The sequence below is a fragment of the Delphinapterus leucas genome, chromosome 4, assembly GCF_059928025.1.
Source record: "Delphinapterus leucas isolate spDelLeu-1000000601 "Yukka" chromosome 4, BTC_Dleu_Yukka2, whole genome shotgun sequence".
NCBI classification, from domain to species: Eukaryota; Metazoa; Chordata; class Mammalia; order Artiodactyla; family Monodontidae; genus Delphinapterus; species Delphinapterus leucas.
This window is the reverse complement of record NC_143132.1, coordinates 68,635,997-68,658,279: the sequence shown is the minus strand read 5'-3', so window position 1 is coordinate 68,658,279 and position 22,283 is coordinate 68,635,997. Positions and strand designations below refer to the sequence as shown.

The following is a 22,283-nucleotide window of genomic DNA, read 5'->3' as shown; positions in this document are numbered from 1 at the left end:
ACCCACTGTGAGGCCCTCCCAGTAAACAAGTGCCCTCCACCCCCTCCCCACACTCAAGAGTCTGCAACCCACAGCCCATGTCTTGATCTTCATTACACACAGATAACCAAGATTCACCAGACGTCTGAGCGAAGCCCTCAACACAAAGACAGAGATGAGAACAAAACAATGGAAAGATGAAACTTAAAAAGAACAGAAGAAAACAACTAAAATTATTATCCTCAGAGAAATAAAATGGTGCATCCATAAGACAAGAATAGAATGCTATGAAAAAGGAATAGTCAAAGAGAATGATGAAAACCTCTTAGAAAGTAAAATCCTTGCAGAAATAAAAAATTTCAATAGGGCTGAAGGTAGAACTGAAAAAACTCCTATAAAATAAAACAAAAAGATCAAGAAATAAAAAGCAGAAGAACAAGATAAGACAAATAATAGGTATTCACTAAGTGCAAGAGCCAAATTAAAGGAACTAAAGAAAAAGAAGAAAATAGAGGAAAAGAAATTATCAAGGAAATAATTCAAGAAAATATCCCAGAACTGAAGGATGTTGAGTTCCAGGTGAGAGGGCCCAACATCACCAATAAAAAAAAGACTCTCACCAAGTACATCACTGAAAATTTTCAGAACACTGCTGACAAAGAGGAGATTCTGAAAGTTCCAAAGGGAAAAGAAAACAAAACAAGAAAACCACCACACACAAAAGATCAGGGGTCAGAACTGGCATAGGACATTTCATCAGCACACCAAAAGACAATGAAGCATTGCCTCCACAATTCCCCAAGTTACATGATTTCCAACTGGAATTCTATAACCAGCCAAACTACCCGTCAATTGTGAGTAGAGATTGACTCAGACAGACTTAAGGTCTCAGATGTGAAAAATTTACCACCAAATTTCCCATTCTCAGCAAGCAACTGGAACTCATGCTCTACCAAAACAAGAAATAGATAAAAAATGAGAAAGACATGGAACCTAGGAAACAAAGGATCGAACAGAGGAGAGAGGCAAGAAGTACCATGTTGATGGTGAAGAGAAGTCCCAGAACAAATGTCCTGACCCCACGGAGCAACCAGCCCAGAATGGAACAAGGACAGAGGACAGAGGAACGTGGTCAATACGAAGAGGCAACTACAGATTATCCTATATGCTTGATCTTACAGATCACTTAAATAATCTGACGAAAGTCACACAGCTAATAAGAAGCAGGTCCAGCGTCTGAACCCCAGTCTCTCTATTTGACCCCAGGCCCTCTCATGCCACTGCCTCTTTATAGCCAGAAGTCTCGCATTGAGTCTGAGCTCTACCACGCAATAGCTAAGATGCCCGGGCAACATCACTCGATCTTTCAGACACTTCGTGCTTCGCATCTGATGTGGAGAAAATGATACCTCCCTCATGGGACAGCTGTGAGGATGAAATGGGGTAACTTATCGAAAATGCTTTATAAATCATAAAGCACTCTAATAGGATCAGTTACCGTAATATATAATACAAATTTCCATCTCAGCAGAGTAGGAGATGGAAATGTGGCCATATTTTAGTGTTTCTAAATATAATCTGCCATTGGATGCAACCTTACCCTTCTCCCCAGGGTAAAACCATCAGGAGGAGCTGTCCAAGAATGATTTCTCCCTTATTCTGCCCCAGCAGGGCAGTGCATGATGCCTGAGGACCCCCTGCCCTCATGCAGCAACCTTGAGAGCTCACCAAAAAGCTCATTCCACCTTATTATCACGTTATTCCATTGCTCCCAGGGAGCTAACACACTTCAGACTAAAAGGTCCATAGCACAGTGCACATGGTTAAAGGAAAAAAATAAAAGAATCTGTTGGACACTGCTGTTTTAAATCCTCAAATAACCTGGCCAGTCAGAAAAACAATTGCCCTTGCCCAGTGCCTCAGGACTCTGACCCGAAGACCAGCTCTCCTGAGGCTGGCCGGCACCTGCACTTCTGGACAGGGGAGCAGGAAAGGGGAAGGGAGGGCAGGCCCAGTGCCCACCTGCCTGGGTAGCACAGCAGGGTGCAGCTGGGCCAAGCGACAGCGAAGTGTCTACAGCAAAAACCACAAGAGCACCAAGTTTCAAGGCTTATCCACAGCTTCCTTCCTAGAAAGCCCGGCGAGTCCCTCAGGTCATCTAACCAACAGCCACTCTCAGAGTAAACAAACCACTTTTCAGCCAGCCACCAAAGCCTCTGAGCCAGTGTTCACCCTCACACAGCAGAGAACTTCAGCTCTGCCAGAAATACAATGATGCTGGGGCTTAAACTCACGGTCTGCGGCCGGCCTGGTTAAGAACCCTTTATGGAGGGTCCATCTCCTCTTCATCTCGTCCCATCCCTATTCCACCCCCTAGACTAGGAGCACCTGGCCCCTTGAAAGCCCTGTTTGTCCAGCATAATAAACATGACAAACACACTGGCCGCCACACTCTTGAGCTTTGCAGAGGTACCCTGCTGGGAGCATGTTACAAGGTAAGTCCATGACAGCTCTCAGGAGACCCAGAGGGACCACGGAAACCAGACAGACCTAGGGCAGTCAGAGAGGGTCTGGGCTGGAGAGTGGTGGGAGAAGGCAGATGGGGCCAGGCTGGGGTGGAGGGTGGGGTCTTCAAAGCCTGGCTCAAGAGCCCCTTCTGGCCCCATCTCAGACTGGACAGTCGTCAGAAGGCTGGAGTGAAGGGACCTGCTGGGTGGCTGCCCAAGTGGAGCGAAATGGGTCAATCCAAGAGCCTCAAGGGAAAAACAACAGAACTCAATGATTATTCATATGTAAGCGAGGAAGAAAGAGAGTAGAGGCTAAAATGACCCAAGGATTCTGTGCTCAGAAATGGAACAAGAACCAAAACTGGAAGAACTGGGAAGCAGCAGCAGCAGAAGAGGCTTCTGTCTTATGTTGAGGAAGGTGATAATAAGCTTGGGTGCAGACATGTGGACAAGACGCCCCAATGCAGGTGTCCTCCAGGCTGGAGAGTGAGCCTCAAGGTCAATGAAGTCTCAGGGGTCGGGGTCCAGGGGGAGAAGTCAGGAAAACCCTCAGCTGAGGAGGAGGAGGAAGGACCAGGAGAAAGGTGGGAAGAAGGAAGGAGGTACCACAGACCTGGTACCTGGTCAACACAGACCAGGGAGGAGACACGCAGGAAATCAGGTGTGATTTGCAGGTGAAGGTCAGGGCCAAGTCCCCAGGGATGTTCCGAGAGCATTCTGGTGATGGGAGGGCAGCCGGAAGCCAGGCTGCAGAGAGAAGCACACCCCACGCAGCGGGGAGCACAGGCGGCCGCAGGGTCGGGAGAAGGATGGGCTGTCTCCACCTAAGACAGGGAGCTGCATGGACGTTTGTGGGCACTGGCGAGGCAGGATTTGCAGGAAGAGGATTTGAAAATTTGGGAACAAGAGGAAAATAGGATAGGTAGATCCAGGGGGAACTAGGGGGAACCAGGGGACTTTGGTGTGCAAAGAGCTAAGATGCTCAGTGTAAGATCCCTGAGAGAGGAGGGGGAAAGGCCCTTGGGTCTGGCCTTAGACAGACCCTCACCTTAGCAAGCAACCACAGGGGCAAAGGGAGCGAGGCCCTTTCCTCCCTCCCCTAACCCCAAGGGGACTCTCCTCCAGCCACTTAACATTCTCCTTTCTCCTCCACTTCAGTCGATTTTAACCTTTCCAGTGTGCACGCTCCTTCCTTTCCTTAAGATACAGCTCCAGTAAGCCTTGGGTCTCCTTGCCAAGAGCCTTCTTGCAGACTTCATGAGGCACAACCCACAAACCTTGCTAACAACAATAACTAAGGCAACTATAACAACGTTAATGATGCACAAACTCTCTGCTTTGTCAAGCCCTCGGGGGGATGGGGCAATGTTTGAGAAGGAAGCCAGCCACCTTCGGAGCCAGCCAGGGAACTGTTCCTGGGTTCCGCAGGCTCTTTACATTCTAAGTCTTTCCCTTTGGAGGTAGAGGAGAGGAAAAAAATCCCCTTTGTGCCCTATGCAAACTCCTTCTTTCCCCCAGTAATTGTTTTCTTTCTGCCCCAGCCTTAACAGTATTTACATCAGGGCTGAGCTACCCCATGGGCTGGGCTGAGATCCATAAAACCTTTGCCTGGGTGCAGGGCAGAACACTGCCAGGAAGAACGGCTCCCTTCCGCTACTGCTAGGGAATACAGGCCCCCAAAGCCAGGTCCTGCTTGCATCAGAGTCAGTGCCCGCCCCCCCACCCCGCCATCAAAGTACCGGTCCCCCCAGCCTCCAACACCTGTCATAGTACTACACCCGCCTCAGAACACTGGGCCCCTCCATCAGAGAAGCAGCCCCCTCCACCCTGAGCCCCTTCCCCCATCAGAGTGCAAGGCGCTCTGCAGAGCCCACTCAGGGTGCCTGGCACGAAGTCCTCACCTCCACCCTCCACCACGGCTGCAGGCAATGAGGTCGAGGACACTGACTTCTCCCCCTCACCTTCCAGACTCCCTGCAGTGCTCTCCTAACAGGTGTCTGCCCTGTTCAGGGCCCACCAGACAAATGGTCCTCCAGCCTGGAGGCTCACGCTCCTCTCCTCCCTTTGTGGTTTCCCCACACCCCTTAGACACCACAGAAAGAGCACTGCTTCTGGAGTCAGACAGACCTGGGGTCAAAGCCAGGCACTATCACTTACAGCTAAATGATCTCAGATGTTACGAGTGTCATTTCCCTGCCTATAAAGTGAAGATAATACTGATATCTGCGCGGTTGCAGGGTTGGCTGAGGATTAAAGGAGGGGGAGAAAAGTACATAGAGAACCTAACATAATGCTTGGCACACGGTACACAATCATGGTAATTATCTGTATTAGTACCATTAGTGAGACAAATCACAGAGCAAGGGCAAGAGAAGAAACGGCACCACCTTTTCCTCTCCAGGGCCCTGCCGGCAATCAGGCAAAACAGCACATCCAGGCAGGAAGAAATGCGCACGTACACACATGCAGCATCAAAACCTCAAATGATCACCCGTCAGCACAGCAACCAACAGGCCACACAGCACGTGGAGGACAGTCCTTCCAGGTTTTGTGCCCATTTGCCCCTCACAATAACCTGATGAGTGGGCACTAGCCTCATCCTACAGATGAGGAAACTGAGGCTCAGAGAGGTTAGCTTACTTACCAAGGTCACACACAGTAGGTCAAGTTGCAGAGCTCGGACTAGAGCTCGGGCCTCTCGGGTCCTGGCCAGAGGTGTTTGCTTCCCTCCACCCCACAAGCTCCTTGGACTCGCAGCGACCCAAGTGGACCACCTTCCCAGAAGTACCTCCTTCCCAGGAGCACCTCCTTCCCCAGCCAGGCCCATCAAAGCAGCCAGGAAAAGCCCAAATCTTCCAGAATCCCCTGGCAAGGAGAGTCCCAGCAGGGATTTGCACTAACCCTCTGCTTCCCGCAAGCCTAGAGCACCCTGTTGTCGACCACCCTTCTCGGGACCCTGGGGCAGTCAGCCCAGATCTGCCATTAATCAGAGGTGTGTACAGGGGTCCGGGCTCCCTTCTGCCTCGCTGTCCCTCTAACACACCACACTCACAAGCTCCTCTCTTCACTTAACCTCACCCACCATCACCACCAGCCTAGACATAAAGAGTCATACAATTCTGGAAAATAACAGGGAGAACAGTCCTTGCCACATTACACCCTCAGCTTTAAAAAGCTCCAGATCTCTGGGGCGCATGCCAGCACCCTCACATTCTCTATAGCCCGGGAGGCTGTCTGTCGTTATAGATTCACTATTCAATGCAGATCATGAAGCCAGAGGTATTCTATTATGTAAAAACAACTTGCTAAAGGAAAAAGAGTTGAAGACAGAAGGTTAACATTACGGAAAAAGGGTGGAGGTGGGACTTGACCTTTTTTGCTCTGTCACCTGAAAAAAGATACCCTTCTTATGTTGGGAGCTGTGAAGAAACTGGTTTAATTTAGTGTAGCCCACATTTTGCTCAAAATAGTTTTGAAATGTCAGAATCTAAGTCTAGACTCTTAGGAAGCTAGTGGTAAAGGGATCCAGGAATAAGGTTAAAAACAGATGACTTGAACCCAAGGTCAGAGAATCCAGCTGGCTGAGTATTTGAGAGCTAGAGGTTTGTTAGAAAGAGTCAGAGACCCAAGTTTTGTGCTGGCTTTGATACTTACTGACTATGTGACCTTGGACAAGCCATGTCTCCTCTCTCCTTTCTCTGTAAAATGAAGGGGTTGAAAGTGATTTCCAAAGTCCCTTCCAATTGTGATATTCTGCAAACCTAGTTTCATGACCACTACCAGAGAAGTACGGTGAGGTAATTACACCTCATGAAGGAACTGCTGAGTTGCCCTGGGCATGTGGCCACCCACATTAAAAGTCAAACCTCTCAGTCTTCCTTGCAGCAAGTGCCCCTGGCATGTAAACAGAAGTGTTATGTGGCAACTTTTAGGAACTGTCCCTCCTAGACACCTGGTATGAGTCTTCTTAGCCTCTTCCCCCTTCCTGCTTGCTAGAATTTGGAAAGATGGCTGGAACTCAAGCAGCCACCTTGAGACAATGAGGTAGAAGGACTTGCTAAAAATATGGAGTTATCAAGATAGAAGGTACCTGGGACCCTGATACCACAGATGGATATACTGGCCCTAGAACACCCCTTTCCAGCTTCTATGCGAGTGAAATAAACAGTCGCTTTAAGGCACTATCATTCTGGGTTTTCTGGCACACATGCAAATAGATCTTGTGTGCCTACTGAAACAAAAGCTTTAACTAGAAAGAAATACTAACATCTGCTCCAGTTGGGATATTTCAAATCATTGAATCATGCATTATACTTTAGATAAACTGTTACAAGGAAGGAGACAGCGAGACTATCAAGGATCTGATTTACTGTGTTCCTCCTAATTACCTGAGTTGCACTATGCCTGTTCCTAACAGTATCTTGGTCACCTGGTGGCAGCTACCCACAAGTGAAGGGAAAATTAGCTAGTAACTCTCCAGTTTCCCCACAACCTCAGCCCTTTACTAGTAAGGGGACCACTGCAGGCCACCAGAAGGCCAGGACATTCCTTGTAGTTCACAGGCTTGAGCTGGGCTGGTTGGTTTCCCAGATACACGACTCCTCTCAACATTCCTCACATGCCATCTCCAGCCTCCAGGTAGCCCTCCAGAGCCAAGGCCTCAAAATCTCCTGAGGCTGCGCAGTACAGAGGAGCCCGGAAGGCTGTGGAAACTAAACATGTTAATACATAGAAATCCGTGTCCTACCATTTCATTTTGGATGGCTCCAGTCATTAGAAAGTCAAATTCCTCCCCCTCCCAAGCCATTCTGCCAGCCTATCACACTCTGAAGACAGCAAACACATTCCCTCTTAAGATTCTGTAGGTGAAATTCCCCGACTCCTCATGTGCCCCCAAGCCCCTCACTGTCCTGAATGATCTGCCCTAGACACCGCCATGTTCCTGGTTCCCAATGTGACTGACCCCAAGGCTGGGAGCACGGTGGCAGAGCCTGAAGAGGGTAACGTGCCATATTACACTATAATTTACTTTTGGAAATAAATACCTATGCTTTCATAATTCAAAATACAGGAAATTAATCTCAACACAAATCTTGATTTTTGGATCATGGTTTTCTTAAAAAAACTGAGAAACACCATTAGTGAATCTCTTAAAATATGGCACCCAACTGTCATACAGCGCTGGCAAAAGCCTAAACCAGTACAATTCTTTTGGAAAGCTATTTGGCACAATTAATCAAGTATCTTAAAAGTATTTACGCTCCTCGACTTCGTAACTCCACTTTTGGGAATGTGTCCCGAGGAAATTAGCAGAGATTCTGACACATACATGACTTGCTCGGTCCTACTCATAAGAGTCAAAAATTGTAAACGACCTAAATATTCAACAGCGGGGGAGTGATTACTTAGAGTAAACCACTCAACAGAATAAAATGTGCATTTACACGATGTTTTCAAAGATTGTGCAATGAAAAGACATTTTTTTAATGTTAAGTTTTTAAAAATAGAATTCAAAATGTACATGGTATGATTACAACTATACACAAAATTATGCTCAGAAAATAACTGGAAGAAGAAATGCACCAAAGTAAGGCTTCGTCCTTGTGCGTATTTTTCTAACTTACCATAATAGGCATGTCGGATAGAAATACTTAAAGAAAAAAAATTTACCATCATTTGATTACCGTCACGGAAATAATTAACAATCTCAAAGTATTTCCCCACCGCAAGAAAATATAACTTTACAGTTGAGAAACCTGGCAGAAACCTCCTCAACTAAGGGACCAACAATAACACCACCAGTAATGGGTCAAATCAACTTATGTCTCCTGATACAATGCACTGAAGGGAAACATCCAAAACCAAATTGAGGGACATTCTTCAAAAATGTCAAGGTCCCGGGCTTCCCTGGTGGCACAGTGGTTGAGAGTCCGCCTGCCAATGCAGGGGACACGGGTTCGTGCCCCGGTCCAGGAAGATCCCACATGCCGCGGAGCAGCTGGGCCCGTGAGCCATGGCCGCTGAGCCTGCGCGTCAGGAGCCTGTGCTCCGCAACGGGAGAGGCCACAGCAGTGAGAGGCCCGCGTACCTGGGAAAAAAACAAAAAAAACAAACAAACAAACAAAAATGTCAAGGTCCTGAAAGACAAAGACTGAGAAACTGGCCCAGATTAAAGGAGACTAAAGAGATATGACAATTAAATTCAATATGTGATTCTGGATTAAGTCCCGAGCCAAGCACTACATTCCTGACTTTGATCATTGTACTCTGGTTATGTAAGAGAATGGAAACACTGAAGTGTTTATGGGGGCAAAGGAGAGTCATGTCTGTAAACTTTATATATGCAGAGGGAGAATATGATAAAACAAATGTGATAAAATGTTAATCTGGCCGAAGGGCAGATGGAAATCTTTTATATTCTTCTTGCAGCTCTTCTCTAAGGCTATTTCAAACTTAGAGTTAGGGGGAAAACACCTAAAATAAGACAGAAAAAAAAGAGATGCCTAGAATACAACCAACTACTGCCCCCACCTCTTCCACAGGCTTCCTGAAATCCTCGGCCATCTATCCAGTGTCACTGGCACTTTCCCATGTAAGAGCATCTGCCCTTCTTCACTTCCAGCTGACTGACTGCTCACTCCTCTGCTCACCTGACATTGTGTAGTTTTTTTAATAAGAACTATTATACAGAATCTGCAAAGAACTTTGCATGCAACACATACCTAGAATGGCTTTGATGAGTGAGGGTGGGGGGGAGAAATGCTAATTTTTAAATATAGGTAATTTATGCCCCTTAAATGGGCAAATTTTAAGCATCTGTCACCGAGCACTACGGCTAAATACCCCCTTCACAAGGAGCTAATAAGGCCTAACCTCAAACCTAGTTTGAAGATTTCGCCACTGATATTTCCCAATGTTCAAATAAATGTCCACCACCCAGCAGGCTTTGAAATAAAAACGAGCACCGCCTGGATGGTGTGTGTATGTGTGCGTGTGTGTGTGTCTGTGTGTGTGTGTCTGTGTGTGTGTGAGAGTGACAGAAAGACAGAAGCCTGGCCCTGGGATGTGGACCCCTGACTAGCTACAGCTGAGGAGCTAAATGTGCTTAAGAAAGAGAGAGAAGTAGGAAAGCGCTTGGCTGGCACAGAACCCAAGAGAGGATTCTTTAATCCCTACATCGAGGGCCTAGGGATGTGGCCATGATAATGATAAGAGCTGCAAGTACAGAGTGTTTGTTGCGTGACCAGGAGCCAGCTACGCTGCTCATATGACTATCTAGTTCATTCTCTTGGCAAGTGAATTAAGTAGGTAATTTCATTATACCTATTCTATAGATAAGGAAGCGGAGACAAAGAACAGTTAGAAACTTGCTCAACGTCACTGGCAAGTAGGTAAGAGAGCTGTGACTCAGACCCAAGATGAAGCGGAAAGACCAATTCCTACAGCCACACACGTCTCACTGCTTGCTCCTATAAATGCACAGCCAGCTGCACATCTTATATTTTGCTTCCTTTAAAAGCCACACCTTATACATGGGCTACACAGTTTTCCCACCTGTTTCCACAGCACAAACGTGGCTGTCAGCAAGGGAGAGTTCAGAGGCAGGACAACTGATCTGAGAGCTTATGAAAACAGGTTTTCTTATCCTGAAATTGCAACTGCAGTGCATTTAACCAGGACTTAAGTCCTAAAGCTTTTAATGTTGTGGAAAACCTCTTCTAGAGCCAAGAGGGCTCTGGGTTGCTGCCAGCCTGGTGTGCCAGGCCTGCTAACGAGGAAGAGCTGGTGGAGGGAGCAGAGAATTAGGTAGCAGGGACGAAGGAAGGGCAGGTGAATTCCCACTCCGGAAACCCAACCCTGCCTCAAAGCTCCATTAATTGAAAAGAAAATAACAATTCAAGTGCTCATGACTCATGAGGTACATCTGTGCTTTGACATACAGTATATCATTCAGTCCCCTAAAGCTGAGGGTCTAAACCGGCATTTTCTACCCCTCTGGCCTTAACCCAAGAGCCAAGTCATAAAATCACTTCGGTGGGTTACCACCAGCATTTTTAAAAATAACATTAAAAAGGAAACATCCATGCTTCCCTGGTGGCACAGTGGCTAAGAGTGCAAGGGACATGGGTTTGAGCTCTGGTCTGGGAAGATCCCACATGCCACGGAGCAACTAAGCCCGTGCACCACAAATACTGAGCCTGCGCTCTAGAGCCCACGAGCCACAACTACTGAAGCCCATGTGCCTAGAGTCCGTGCTCCGCAACAAGAGAAGCCTCCGCAATGAGAAGCCTGCGCCCCGCAACGAAGAGTAGCCCCTCTTCACCGCAACTAGAGAAAGCTCGCATTCAGCAACGAAGATCCAACGCAGCCAAAAATTAATTAACTAATTTTTAAAAATTAAAGAGAAAAGGAAACATCAGTCTGTACCATAAGCAGCAAGACTGTTTTTGGTGAAAAATCTGCATCTGTTATGTTCATATAGACATATATGTACTTGATTATAATGTAAAATGCAAAATTGTTCTTCCAGGAGTTGCAGTAAAAATGTTTGAAAAACTGCTATAAACAATCTGTGTGGGAGGTGGTACCATCCCCACTTTACAGATGTGAAAACTGAGGTTCAAAGAACTTAAGGAGGGCTTCCCTGGTGCCACAGTGGTTGAGAGTCTGCCTGCCAATGCAGGGGACGTGGGTTCGTGCCCTGGTCCGGGAGGATCCCACACGCCGCGGAGCGGCTGGGCCCGTGAGCCGTGGCCGCTGAGCCTGCGCGTCCGGAGCCTGTGCTCCGCAACGGGAGAGACCACAACGGTGAGAGGCCCGCGTACCGCAAAAAAAAAAAAAAAAGAACTTAAGGAATTCAACTTGGGTGAAGTCTAAAAGGGCAGAGCCGGGACTCAGAGGTCTTCTGGGCACAGATTAGAAGCTCTTCTCTTTGCCCATCAATGTGCACACTTCCCACTGGTATCCCTCGAGGTCTCTCCACTCCCCAGAGCTCTACCCAGAACAAGACCCGAAAGGCCAGCAAGTCTGCTTTCCCTTCCAATCTAGCTACTGAGCACAACCAACGAGAAAGAGCTTCGGTGACTGCCTGAGCCATCTTCTCTGCTACCCGCTTGTGCACACTTCCCTAAACGCCTGCAGAGAAACGCAAAAACGGCACATGCTTCAGCCAAGTGATGCCTCACAGTGTCACTAGTGTATGTGGCTTGTAACATGGGCAGAAGTTGTGCCACACCACTCGGCCCAAAGCTGCAACCTTGGCTGGCAAAATACGTGTCCACCACGTAAAATTAATGTTAACTTGTAAATGTCTCCAGTTTGTAGTTGGACAACAGCAATAAGTATAAGCTTTTTGGAAATACAGATTCCTGGGCCTTCCCCTTGAAGAAAATCACCTCGTGGATCTGGAGAGCCCAGGAATCCATTTTTACGCATACCTCCCTAAGGCGGTTGGATTCACAGCCAGGTTGGAAGGCCATTATTCCATCTTTTAAAAACCCCCTCCCTGGACTCCATACCACTCCCCTCTCCCTCACAGCCAGAATGTTCCATCTCCCTCCCCGCCTTCTACCCACTCCTCAGCATTGTCAGAGCTGTCAGCCCCCCACCATCAAAGAGGCTCTTGGTGGAGGTCCAGCAATGACCTCCACATGGATAACCCAACGGGCACCTCCATGTCTCGTTTTGCTCAGCCTCTTGAACCCAGGCAGAACTCGCTCGGTCTCCCTTCTACCTCTCCAGCCACCCTTCCTATCTTCTTTGTAAATCCACCTCCACCATCCTGCAAATGCGGGAGTTCCTCAGGGCTCACTCACTCAGTCCATCTTCTCTTCCTGCCCCACACCCTCCCCTGGGGTCCCCCACCTGAGCAGCACCCCTAAATTAACATCCTCAGCCCAGACCTCCTTTCTGAGCGCCACACCCTCACATCCTGCTCACTCAGCGGCTCTTAAACCGGGGTCAAGTGTAATTCTCAAATGTTAAAAACCCAATTCTCATACAAAGACTGAGCACATTTCAAAGGGTTATTAACTCATTAATAAGGGACCCACTAAAATGACAAAGCTTGGTCAAAAGAGGATATAAGAAAAAAAAGGTTAATAAAAAGATTTTAAAAAGAGGTTATAGGGAATTCCCTGGCGGTCCAGTGGTTAAGACTCCATGCTTCCACTGCCGGGGGCCTGGATTCAATCCCTAGTCGGGGAACTAAGATCCCGCAAGCCGTGCAGCACGGCCCCCCCCGCAAAAAAAAGAAGTAGTTATAAGAAACTTACAAGTGGTCGATGAAAAACAGGTATGATATGATTGCTAAATGAGATACCAAGCCGGTTAATGTCCTGAAGGATCTCTCTTCTCTACCAAACAGAAATCATTTGCATCCTTTCTAACTTTACAGAGTATGGGTCCTCAGGAATAATAAACAAAGTGACATTCCCTAAAGTACCGGATGCCGCTGAGGTGGGCTTCCTAGACAATGCTCCAGTGTGACATTAGAAAGTCACTAGATCATCTTTTATTTCCAAGTTTGGTGATAATTTTTCTTACGCTGGGGTCTATGAATTTGGATGGGGAAATATCACATCTCTATTTTCACTAATTTCACTGAAATTTAGCCTTCCCTTTATTATGAATGTAGGTAACTAATTACAGTAGCACTTGCAGTGTCCGTGGCTTTGCCATCAACAGAAATCACATTTTCTCATCACAAGAGGATTGCTGCAGATATCTTGAAACACTGTCTATGCTTATCACTACTTAAAATTACAGAAATTATCAAACTTGCTACTAGACCTTCTTATATGATGCAGTTAAAAAAATACATACTATTTTGTCACAATTTATTATATTTTAATAACTATATTTCAATATCACTGGTTTCTTTTGTAATCCTATGCATTCTGTTTTATACATTTAAAAACATTTTTCTAAGAAAGGGTCCATAAGTCTTCAGAGAGGCCGTTCCTGACTCCCTGCAGTAGGATAGGGACCCCTGTTACACATTCTCTTACCACCTTATCTTCCTCCTTCCAGCACTTACTAGCTGAATTAAATAATAAATTAGTGGCTCTCTCACTAGGCAATGGGAGGAAGGGATGGTGTCCATCTTAGTTATATTTTGTCCCAAATGCCTTGGTATAGTATGTCTGGCTCATAAAATACTCTCAAGAAGTATCTGTTAAAAACAAAAAAAAAGGGGGTTTCCCTGTTGGCACAGTGGTTAAGAATCCGCCTGCCAATGCAGGGGACACGGATTGGAGCCCTGGTCTGGGAAGATTCCACATGCAGTGGAGCAACTAAGCCCGTGCACCACAGCTACTGAGCCTGTGCTCTTGAGCCCGTGAGCCACAACTACTGAGCCCACGTGCCACAACTACTGAAGCCAGCGCGTCTAGAACCCGTGCTCCGCGATAAGAGAAGTCAACGCAATGAGAAGCCTGCGCACCGCAGGAAGAGTAGCCCCCGCTCGCCGCAACTAGAGAAAGCCCGCATGCAGCAACGAGGACCCAACGCAGCCAAAGATAAATAAATTAATTAATTAATTAAAAACAAACAAAACACCAACAAAAAAGAAAGATCTGTGGAGTAAATGAACATCTGTGACACGTGCAACATGCAGACAGTGGTCCATGTTTCTTTGAAATGAGGAGCATGTACAACACTCTGCCCAGGACCCAGCGGGTCAGACCCCTTGGTGACAGCAAACCTGCTTGTTCCTCGGGAGCCTGCCCTACTTGGCCCTATAACAGAGCTTTCCAGCCAAGCCCACATCTTGGCTCAGAAGCTAGATCACCCTAATGTTTTAAGCCCCAATGTAAGGCCCTCGACCTAGATCTCCATTAATACCTTCCACGCGAAGGATTAAAGGATCTGCTCACGAATTAAAGACATCTGCTCGAGCCAAGGGGTTAGACAAATGGTGGGATTCTTTGGGGCGATGGATTCTCTACCCCTGCCCCAGCCAGCTGTGAGGAGTGGGGAACTCTGAAGCGGGGCACAAGCTCACCATCAGGCCATCTGGGAACAGAGCGCACATCCACCTGGGGGCTCAGTATGACCTTGGGGGATAAAAAGACGCAAAAAGGCTATTATAATCCCATACTCCTGAGTGTTTAACCCCGACTCCCCCGCACTGCATGACTGCAAAGCTAATCATTTAGAAGTGGTCATAAACTGGTGTGCGGAAAGAGGCCCTGTTGGACGTAGGTGGTCAGAGGGGACAGCTATCTAGAGCCATGCAGGAGGGTGATGAGAAGGGCAGGAAGGATGGTCAGTGAGGGCCTGGCTATGGCCCCTACTCAGGCCATCAGGGAGCTAAAGAGCAAGGTTCATGGGCTCCCCAGGTAAATGGCTGGTGCTGCGATTTCAGAAAATAGCACCTGCCAAGGAGGCTGCTCAAACATTCAGGCGACCCACTCATCTGCCTATGTCCTCCCCTTCCAGGCCACGACCATCAATGGTCTCTCTCTTCCTGCTCTGTCAACCTACTCATCCCTCTTTTGGGGTAACAGTACTCAACCAGCTTACCTCACCCAGCTCATGTGGGACTCAAAACTACACAGGTGTGAAATATGTGGAAATGCTTTGCAAACTCTAAAGCCCTCTACAAATGTACCAGGGGTCTTCTAATTCTCGTTGCCAGGTCAAATGGGTAGCCAGAGGCCTGGGTCAGGGCCACAGGATGGGCCAGGCAGGAGGAACAGAGCTCCTTCCCTCTCCCACTGAAACCTAGGACACCAGGTTTCCCTAGGGGGAAAAGGAAGCGGGGGGGCAAGTAAACCATGGAAGTCCAGCAACGTAGGAGAACTTAGGCTCTCCTACACCCCATGCGCACTCTCTGGTCCACTGTCATTTAGCCTCCAAAACCTACCACAATCACCAAGGGAGACACAAGAGCCCCACAGAACAAAACCACAAAGCTGGGGCATACCTTCCAGGGAGGCGGTGTGGTTGGTATCTCCATTCTCAAGAGAGGATCCACTTTCAGAAGAAAGGGGAAACACAGAGCACTTAAATCCTCAGTTCCTCTGTCCGCATGCACGCGTGCCCGCGCGCACACGCGCACACACACACACACACACACACACACACACACACACCCATCCAGAGGCTCTGCAGCGGCCCAGTGCAGAGGGGCAAGGAGCCATCAGGAGCTCAGCTCCAGGGGACTGTGACGGGGAGAGTCCTGGCTGCATGGGCTCCCCAGCCATGTCTCGCAGCCTCCGCTCACACCCGCTCTGGCCCTTCACTGGCTTCCGGGCGCCCCTTCTCCAACGATCTGAGGTGACTGCTGTGGCTCCTATTTATTGGGCACGTCCACGTGCCACACAGTGTGCTGGGTGCTTCCTGTATTATTTCTGATCCTTTCAGCTTTGCAAGATGGATATCATTACCACCACTGACAACAAGAAAACAGTCAGGGCCCAAGGTCACATAGCTCCTGAGTGTCTAGCTGGCTAAAAGCCCATGTTCTTTCTATACCATCGCACTGGACTACATCTTGTAGATAACAGAGAAGAAAGTAAGAGGAAGAAAGTGTTGTTTTGGGAAAATTAATCCAGTCTCTCCCGCTCCAACCCAACCCTCCACTGTGGCGTAACTGCTCTTGTTATTAAAAGGGCCGTTTTCATCATATCTCTCCATTGCCTAAAGAATCAAGTCCCAAAAGCTTTGTCAGGCATTTAAGATTCTTTCCAATTCACTTTTCCAGCCTCGTTTCCCCAACCCCACACTCAAATCCTCCCTTCCATCCAGCCCGGCCCATCACTCCTCATTGCCCACGTTTCTGTCTTGCCTTCCCTGCCTGCAACACTAATTCCTTCAACCAAACACAGACTGGGGGTGACTGCACGCCAGGTCTGGGCGAGGTGCTGGGACAGGGAGGATCCCCGCTGTCACAGAGCTCAGAGTCTGCCTTCCTTGTGAGGCATGAGCTGCGGCCCTTCTCTGGCCCCTTGGTGCCCCAGAGCATGACCCTGGCCCGAATCCACAGCACTGTGTTTGCCACTCCTACGGCACTCAGTCATTCCAACTCGTGTGCCAGTTCTGTTTTAAAACTTCCTCTGTAATGTGTTTACTTCTGTGGGAAAAGTGCACTCCAGGTTCCAAGCAGCATTATCAATGGCAATTAGGCTCTCATGCCAGCCCACAAAAGCCTATTAAATATATAGAGGTGTAGAGCCTAAATACGTGTACATTAAAAGCTCTGCAGGAGAGAACAGGGCAAACATCTGCTGCTTCCTGCACCCCTACCCACTGCGCCATCAAGTTCTGAGCTTCACGCCACCCTCTGGGGCAGAGGCCTGAGCAGTGGCTTGGGAGGAGGGAAGCAGGTGGGAGCTGGCACGACAGAGATGGAGGGGGAAGAACGCTGATGTGTCATTCAGGGGCCTGGCTCCCATCCCCACTCTGTCTTTACAAACTAGGCGGCCTCAAGTGGGTGAGTCCCTTCCCTCTCAAAACCTCACTTTTCTCTTTTATAATCAGGGAGCTGAGTTAGGTCAGTAGCTCTCAGACCTCTGAAGCTCACAGATTGGCAGGATATATTTTTAAACATGTATTTAAAGTATATGTTTAAAAATATATAGTGTGTATTACATATATATTTTAAAATAAATTTTATCAATTAAAGGCTTTTAAAAAAAATCACAATATACTATCACTGCTTTCATTTTTTTCAAAAGGACATTATAAACCACTCCTCCACCCCACCCCACCCCCCACATGCACTCCCTCAATATGGACACCGTGTCAGAGAAATGAAGTTTTTAAACCGGAAATATTTGGAATCATGAAAAAAAAAAAGCCATTCACCATTGTTATTTTTCCAATTTGTCCGTGAACCGGTGCAAACTTCATCACAGCCCAGCTCCAGGCCTCAGCCTGACGATGGAACCCTTGAGCTGGGTGAGGCTGAGTCCTCTCTAGCTCTGACATTACTCCACTCTGAGCGAGCTCTGGATGGAGACTATACAACAATCAGCATGGATGGCCCTGGGGAAGGGTCAGCTGCAGGAAGGAGCTGAGTGGGACAGCAGGAAGGGGCAGTCGGCTGCAGGGGTAGGGACAGGGCAGCCTGGCCTCCCCAGCCGCAGGCCCAGGGCAGAGACACCCAGCCTGGAAGGGCTGGAACTAACCTGTCCCAAGTGTTGACTAGCGCTGTTTCCACCCCAGAGTGTGGAAGGCTGCGAGTCCCCAAAGAAACTTTTTTAAAAGTTCCTTTACTAACTTTTTCTGATCAAAAACTAATGCACATTCATATAGAAAACTTGGGAAGTACCTAAAAAGCATAAGCAAAGAAGTAGGCAAAAGTCACCCACAACTCCACCTTCCGGAACAATCACTGTAAACATTTTGATGCACTGCTAATCCCTCAAACACTTTTGTAGCTATCTTCAGCCACCCTGGGATTCAGTTTTGTATCCTGCTTTTCCCCTATTTATCACACTCAAACACTTCTCCATGTCCTTAGATATTCTTCATAGCATCAAAACATATTTTGATAATAAACCCAGCATTGTAGTAAATACCAATATTCTTTATAAACATTACTTTCCGTGGTATGGATAGGGCCAGAAATCACTTAAACATGCTGCCGTTGTTAAGCATTTAAGCCACTTCCATATTTTTGCTATTGCAAAAAACGTGGTGGGTGTACAACCCTGCCCATTAATCTCTGTAGACCCCTTTACACTTCTCTGTATCTCTTGGGTCACAGCCCAGTGCTCTGCGCGTATCTGCCCCCAGTAAATACTGAGTGGACAAAGAAACCCAATCCACTCCCAGGAGCTTCGGAACCCTTATCAGATGGACGTAGAGTTTATATTTACAAAGGCCCACCCTGGTGTCCACCCGCCACTCATCACTGACCCTACACCTCAGGCTCACACCTGCTAAGTCAATCTTGGGCTTGGGGAAAGGAGAAGATGTCAATTCCTTGTTGAGGCCTCCCAGGTTCTAGGGCTCTCAGCAAACCTACCCACTCTCCACACCTCCAGGTGGGGGGCATCAGCAGACCTCAATTGCCTAGAGGACTCCCACAGCCCCTCCTGAGGGCTCAACCCATCCCTTAGGAAAGTCATGGGTGACCTCCCTCTAAATTAATGTATGGCTCCCCTTCAGGGGTGCTCCCAGAACTTCAAGTATCAGCACTCACTGTTCTGTCTTTATCTGCTCACAGGACTGACTCCCCTGCCCAACGCAGGGCAACACCAGAGGGCAGGAACAATGTGTGTTTTGCTCCCTGCCCAAAATCCAACCCAGTGCCAGCCAAACAATGGAGTTGAAAAATAAATATTTGCTGAATGAAACTTCTTTCTGGTCTGAGTCTCAAGCCTTTTATTTTCACAGGAGGGAGAGGAAAGGGGAAGAAGAGAGGAAAGTAGGACCTCCTAAAACAGCCCAAGTGCAAAGACCTGATAGCGGGTGGCACTGGAGATGGCCCCCTCTGCACAGTCCAGCAGTCCTGCCTGGCCTAGAAACCAGCCCAGACCAACCGGCAGCAGGAACAGAATACAAACAGATCAAACACACCTAGATTCGGGGAAGTGACACTGCCCCACTCCAGCCTCGTTTCTCTCCAAGAGAATGGTCAGATCTAGAGGGGCAAGGACCTTCCTTTCCCACCCATTTTCATACAACTAGAAAATACAGGGCCACTCCTCACTGGCGAACCCAGAAGGTCAGGGTACTGAGAGATGGAAGTATTTAAAGCAACTCAAGCCACACTCCATTTTTTTCTCCTCACGTTTCATCCAGCATCCTCGCCACACCCAAAAGAAAAAACCTGTAAAATCTGGGTTGGAGACAGTGCCAGCAGCAGGAGGTTCCCTTCAGGAACTTCAGGTAAAAAAGGAGCCAAGATTGTCCTAAAATAAGGCAGACCAGAAGTTATACTAGAGGTGTGGAAGGAGGCCGTATTATCCTATCACACACCCACAGCAACACCAAGGCCAAACCCGGGGCCCTGGGTGCTGTGGACACACCCATTCCAACCTCTGTCAGGGATGCCCTGCGGCATTCCTCCCCCACCCCACAAGGGTAGCAAACTCCTCCGGAGAGCCTGCACTCCCATCACCCTGGCCCACCCCTTCTCCACTCCTGTACGGTTTTGCAGTTTAGAGCTACGTCCTCTGATTTCTCACCCGACCCTCCTGGCAACCTTGTTAGAGTGGTATTTAAAGCGTCCCCATTTCATGGATGAGAAGATTAAGTCAGGTACATTAAACGATAGGCCGCGTCACAAGCCAGAAAGTGGCTGAGGTTCCAGCCAGCCTCAGTTGGGTGAAGGAGCTTAACTCCCCCGCGGTGACCCCACCCGGCCCCGCCAAGCCTGGCCGGCTGGCGGAGATCCACGTGGTGACTGGAGGTTCGCGGCTGCTCAGAGCCGAAACCAAGAACTAGGTGGCTGGCTCCAGAACAAGGTTTCCGGCAGTGCTGGTGGCAAGCACCCACCCCCTTCTTACCCCGTACTCACACAGGTGCAGGGCCCGGAGTCTGGGGTACAGCACCCCCGCAAGCCGCCGGCGTCCGGCCCTAGCCCGCGGCCGCCCCTGACCTGCGCCCCTGCAAAGTTGTGTCCGCGGCGCAAACCCCCCACCCCCGCGAGGTATCGCCCAGCGCCCCCGGGGTCCCCCACCCCGGGCTCCTTTCGACCTTTGAGCCCCGGAGCACCCCGCTGGGAGTGCACGGCGACCGCCCCGCTGCCTCCCCCGCAGCCACCGGGTCCCCGCCTGCTCGGCACGCACGCCCCCAACCAGGCGCCCGGAGGCATCTATCTCCCCGCACGTCCCGGGAGGGCCGGGAGCAGGGACCTCGGACCCTCGCCGGCGCACGTGCCGTCCCGGCCCGGACCCCAGCGCCACAGCCTCACCCAGACCGCCAGCAGCAGCAGCAACCACGCCGGCACGACCCGCGCCATCCCCGCCGCAGCTGCCCACGGCCGGTTCTGGTCCCCACTCGGGCTCCCGCGACCGCAGCTCCGCCGGGGGCAGTCACCGCCGCCACTTCCCAGCCGCTCCCCGCCTCCGAGTTCCCGGTGCCACGTCTGTCAAAGCATGCGCACCGCGCTGGCAGAGCCTGCCGGGGAGAAGTGCGTGCTGGGAGTTGTAGTTTGCAGCATGGCTGAGCAGGGGTCCGCGCGTGTGAACTTGGCCCCCAGGCCAGGTAGAAGTCTGAGTGGAGTGCGACATGGTCAGGGTCAAAGAGTAAGGGAAAGCAGTTAATTTGGGGGGCTTGCTCTGTGCCTAGAACTTTAGAAACAAGATCTCCTTCAGCTCAGGTAAGTTTTATTTTCCACACTTTGAGGATGAGGTGGCGGCCCAGAGAACTTAATATGACCCAGATCACACAGCCTGGAAATGGCAGAGTCCGGTGCTGCTTGTGGAGGATAGGAAAAGCCGTCGTCCCTGCCTCCCTCCTACTGTTTCTTTTTTTCATTCAGAAAACTGTATTGAGCTGTTGGAAAACAGTTTGACATTTCCTCAAAAAGTTGAACAGAGATGACCTTATAACCCAACAATTCCATTCCTGGGCAAAAGACTTGAAAACAGGTATTCAAACAGATACTTGTACACAAATGTTCATAGCAGCATTATTCACAATAGCCAAGAGGTGGAAACAACCCAAGTGTCTATTGAGAGATAAATGGATAAACAAAATGTGATATATTCATACAGTGGGATATTATTCAGTCATTAAAAGGAATGAACTACTGATGTATGCAACAATGTGGATGAAACTCGAAAATATTATGCTAAGAATGGAGCCAGACACAAAAGTATGCATATTGTATGATTACATTTATATGAACCATCCAGAAATAGGCAAATTCATAGTGACAGAAAGCAGAGTAGTGATTGCCTGGGGCTGGGGGGAGGAGGAATTGGGGAGTGACTGCTCAGTGGGTACAAGATCTCCTTGGGAAGGAAGAAAATATTTTGGAAAAAGACAGAAACGATGATTGCACAACATAGTGAAGATACTAAGTGCCACTGAATTGTACACTTTAAAATGGTTACTTTTATGTTATGTGAACTTTATCTCAATAAAAAAAATTTTAAAAGAAAAAAACCATCATTGAATCCATTCCTTGTGCTAAAACATTCATGTGTGGAATCAGTTATTCATTCAAGAATTTTTATTAAATACCTACTACATCCTGAGGCTCAAGATATATAGTAGTGAGATGGACAAGGAAGTGCACAGTCTAGGATTGATAGATTATAGCTGGAAGATCTTTGCTCACTGTCTGGAGGTTCCAAGCTCAAAACCTAGAAGTCATCCTTGATTCATCCTCACTTCTCAACAGGCCCATCCAACCCATCACCACATCCTGTCAGTTTTACCTCCAAAATATAACTCTTCTGCCACCTCCCAAGTCTAAGTCACTGACATGTCTCAGCCACTCAAGGGCAAGACTGCGCCTTCCATTTGCCTGCTCCTTCCTCCTTGCACCCCCTACAATGCAGTTGTTAATATCAGTCGGATTTTGTTAGCCATTTCCTTGAAACCTTCCAATGGTTTCCCATTGCCCATAAAATGAAATCCAAACACTTCCCCATGACCTGTGAGCCATGCATGGTCTGCGCCTGGCCTCTAGACTTCATCTCCTGCTTCTCCCCTATGCTGTCCACTTGGCTCCAGTTACACAAACCATCATTTCCTGCCCATCCCCCACCATCAGAGCTGTTCCTACTTCAGGGCTAGTACTTTTCCTATCCTCTCTGCCTTAACACTCTCCCTGGTCCTTGGTCTGACTGCCACCTTCTAATCCCTTCAGGGCTCTCCTACATGTACATC

General features: G+C 48.6%; 1 protein-coding gene across 1 annotated transcript in view; it reads right to left on the bottom strand.

The window, feature by feature from the left end:
- Positions 1-20,511, bottom strand: part of PDIA5 (protein disulfide isomerase family A member 5) — an 89,136-nt gene extending 68,625 nt beyond the window's left edge. Inside the window, exon 1 of the mRNA XM_022567174.2 lies at positions 20,356-20,511. Coding sequence (XP_022422882.2) covers positions 20,356-20,403 — 48 coding nt within the window. The 5' untranslated portion in view covers positions 20,404-20,511. The remainder of the gene's footprint in view (positions 1-20,355) is intronic.
- Positions 20,512-22,283: the final 1,772 nt, after the last annotated feature.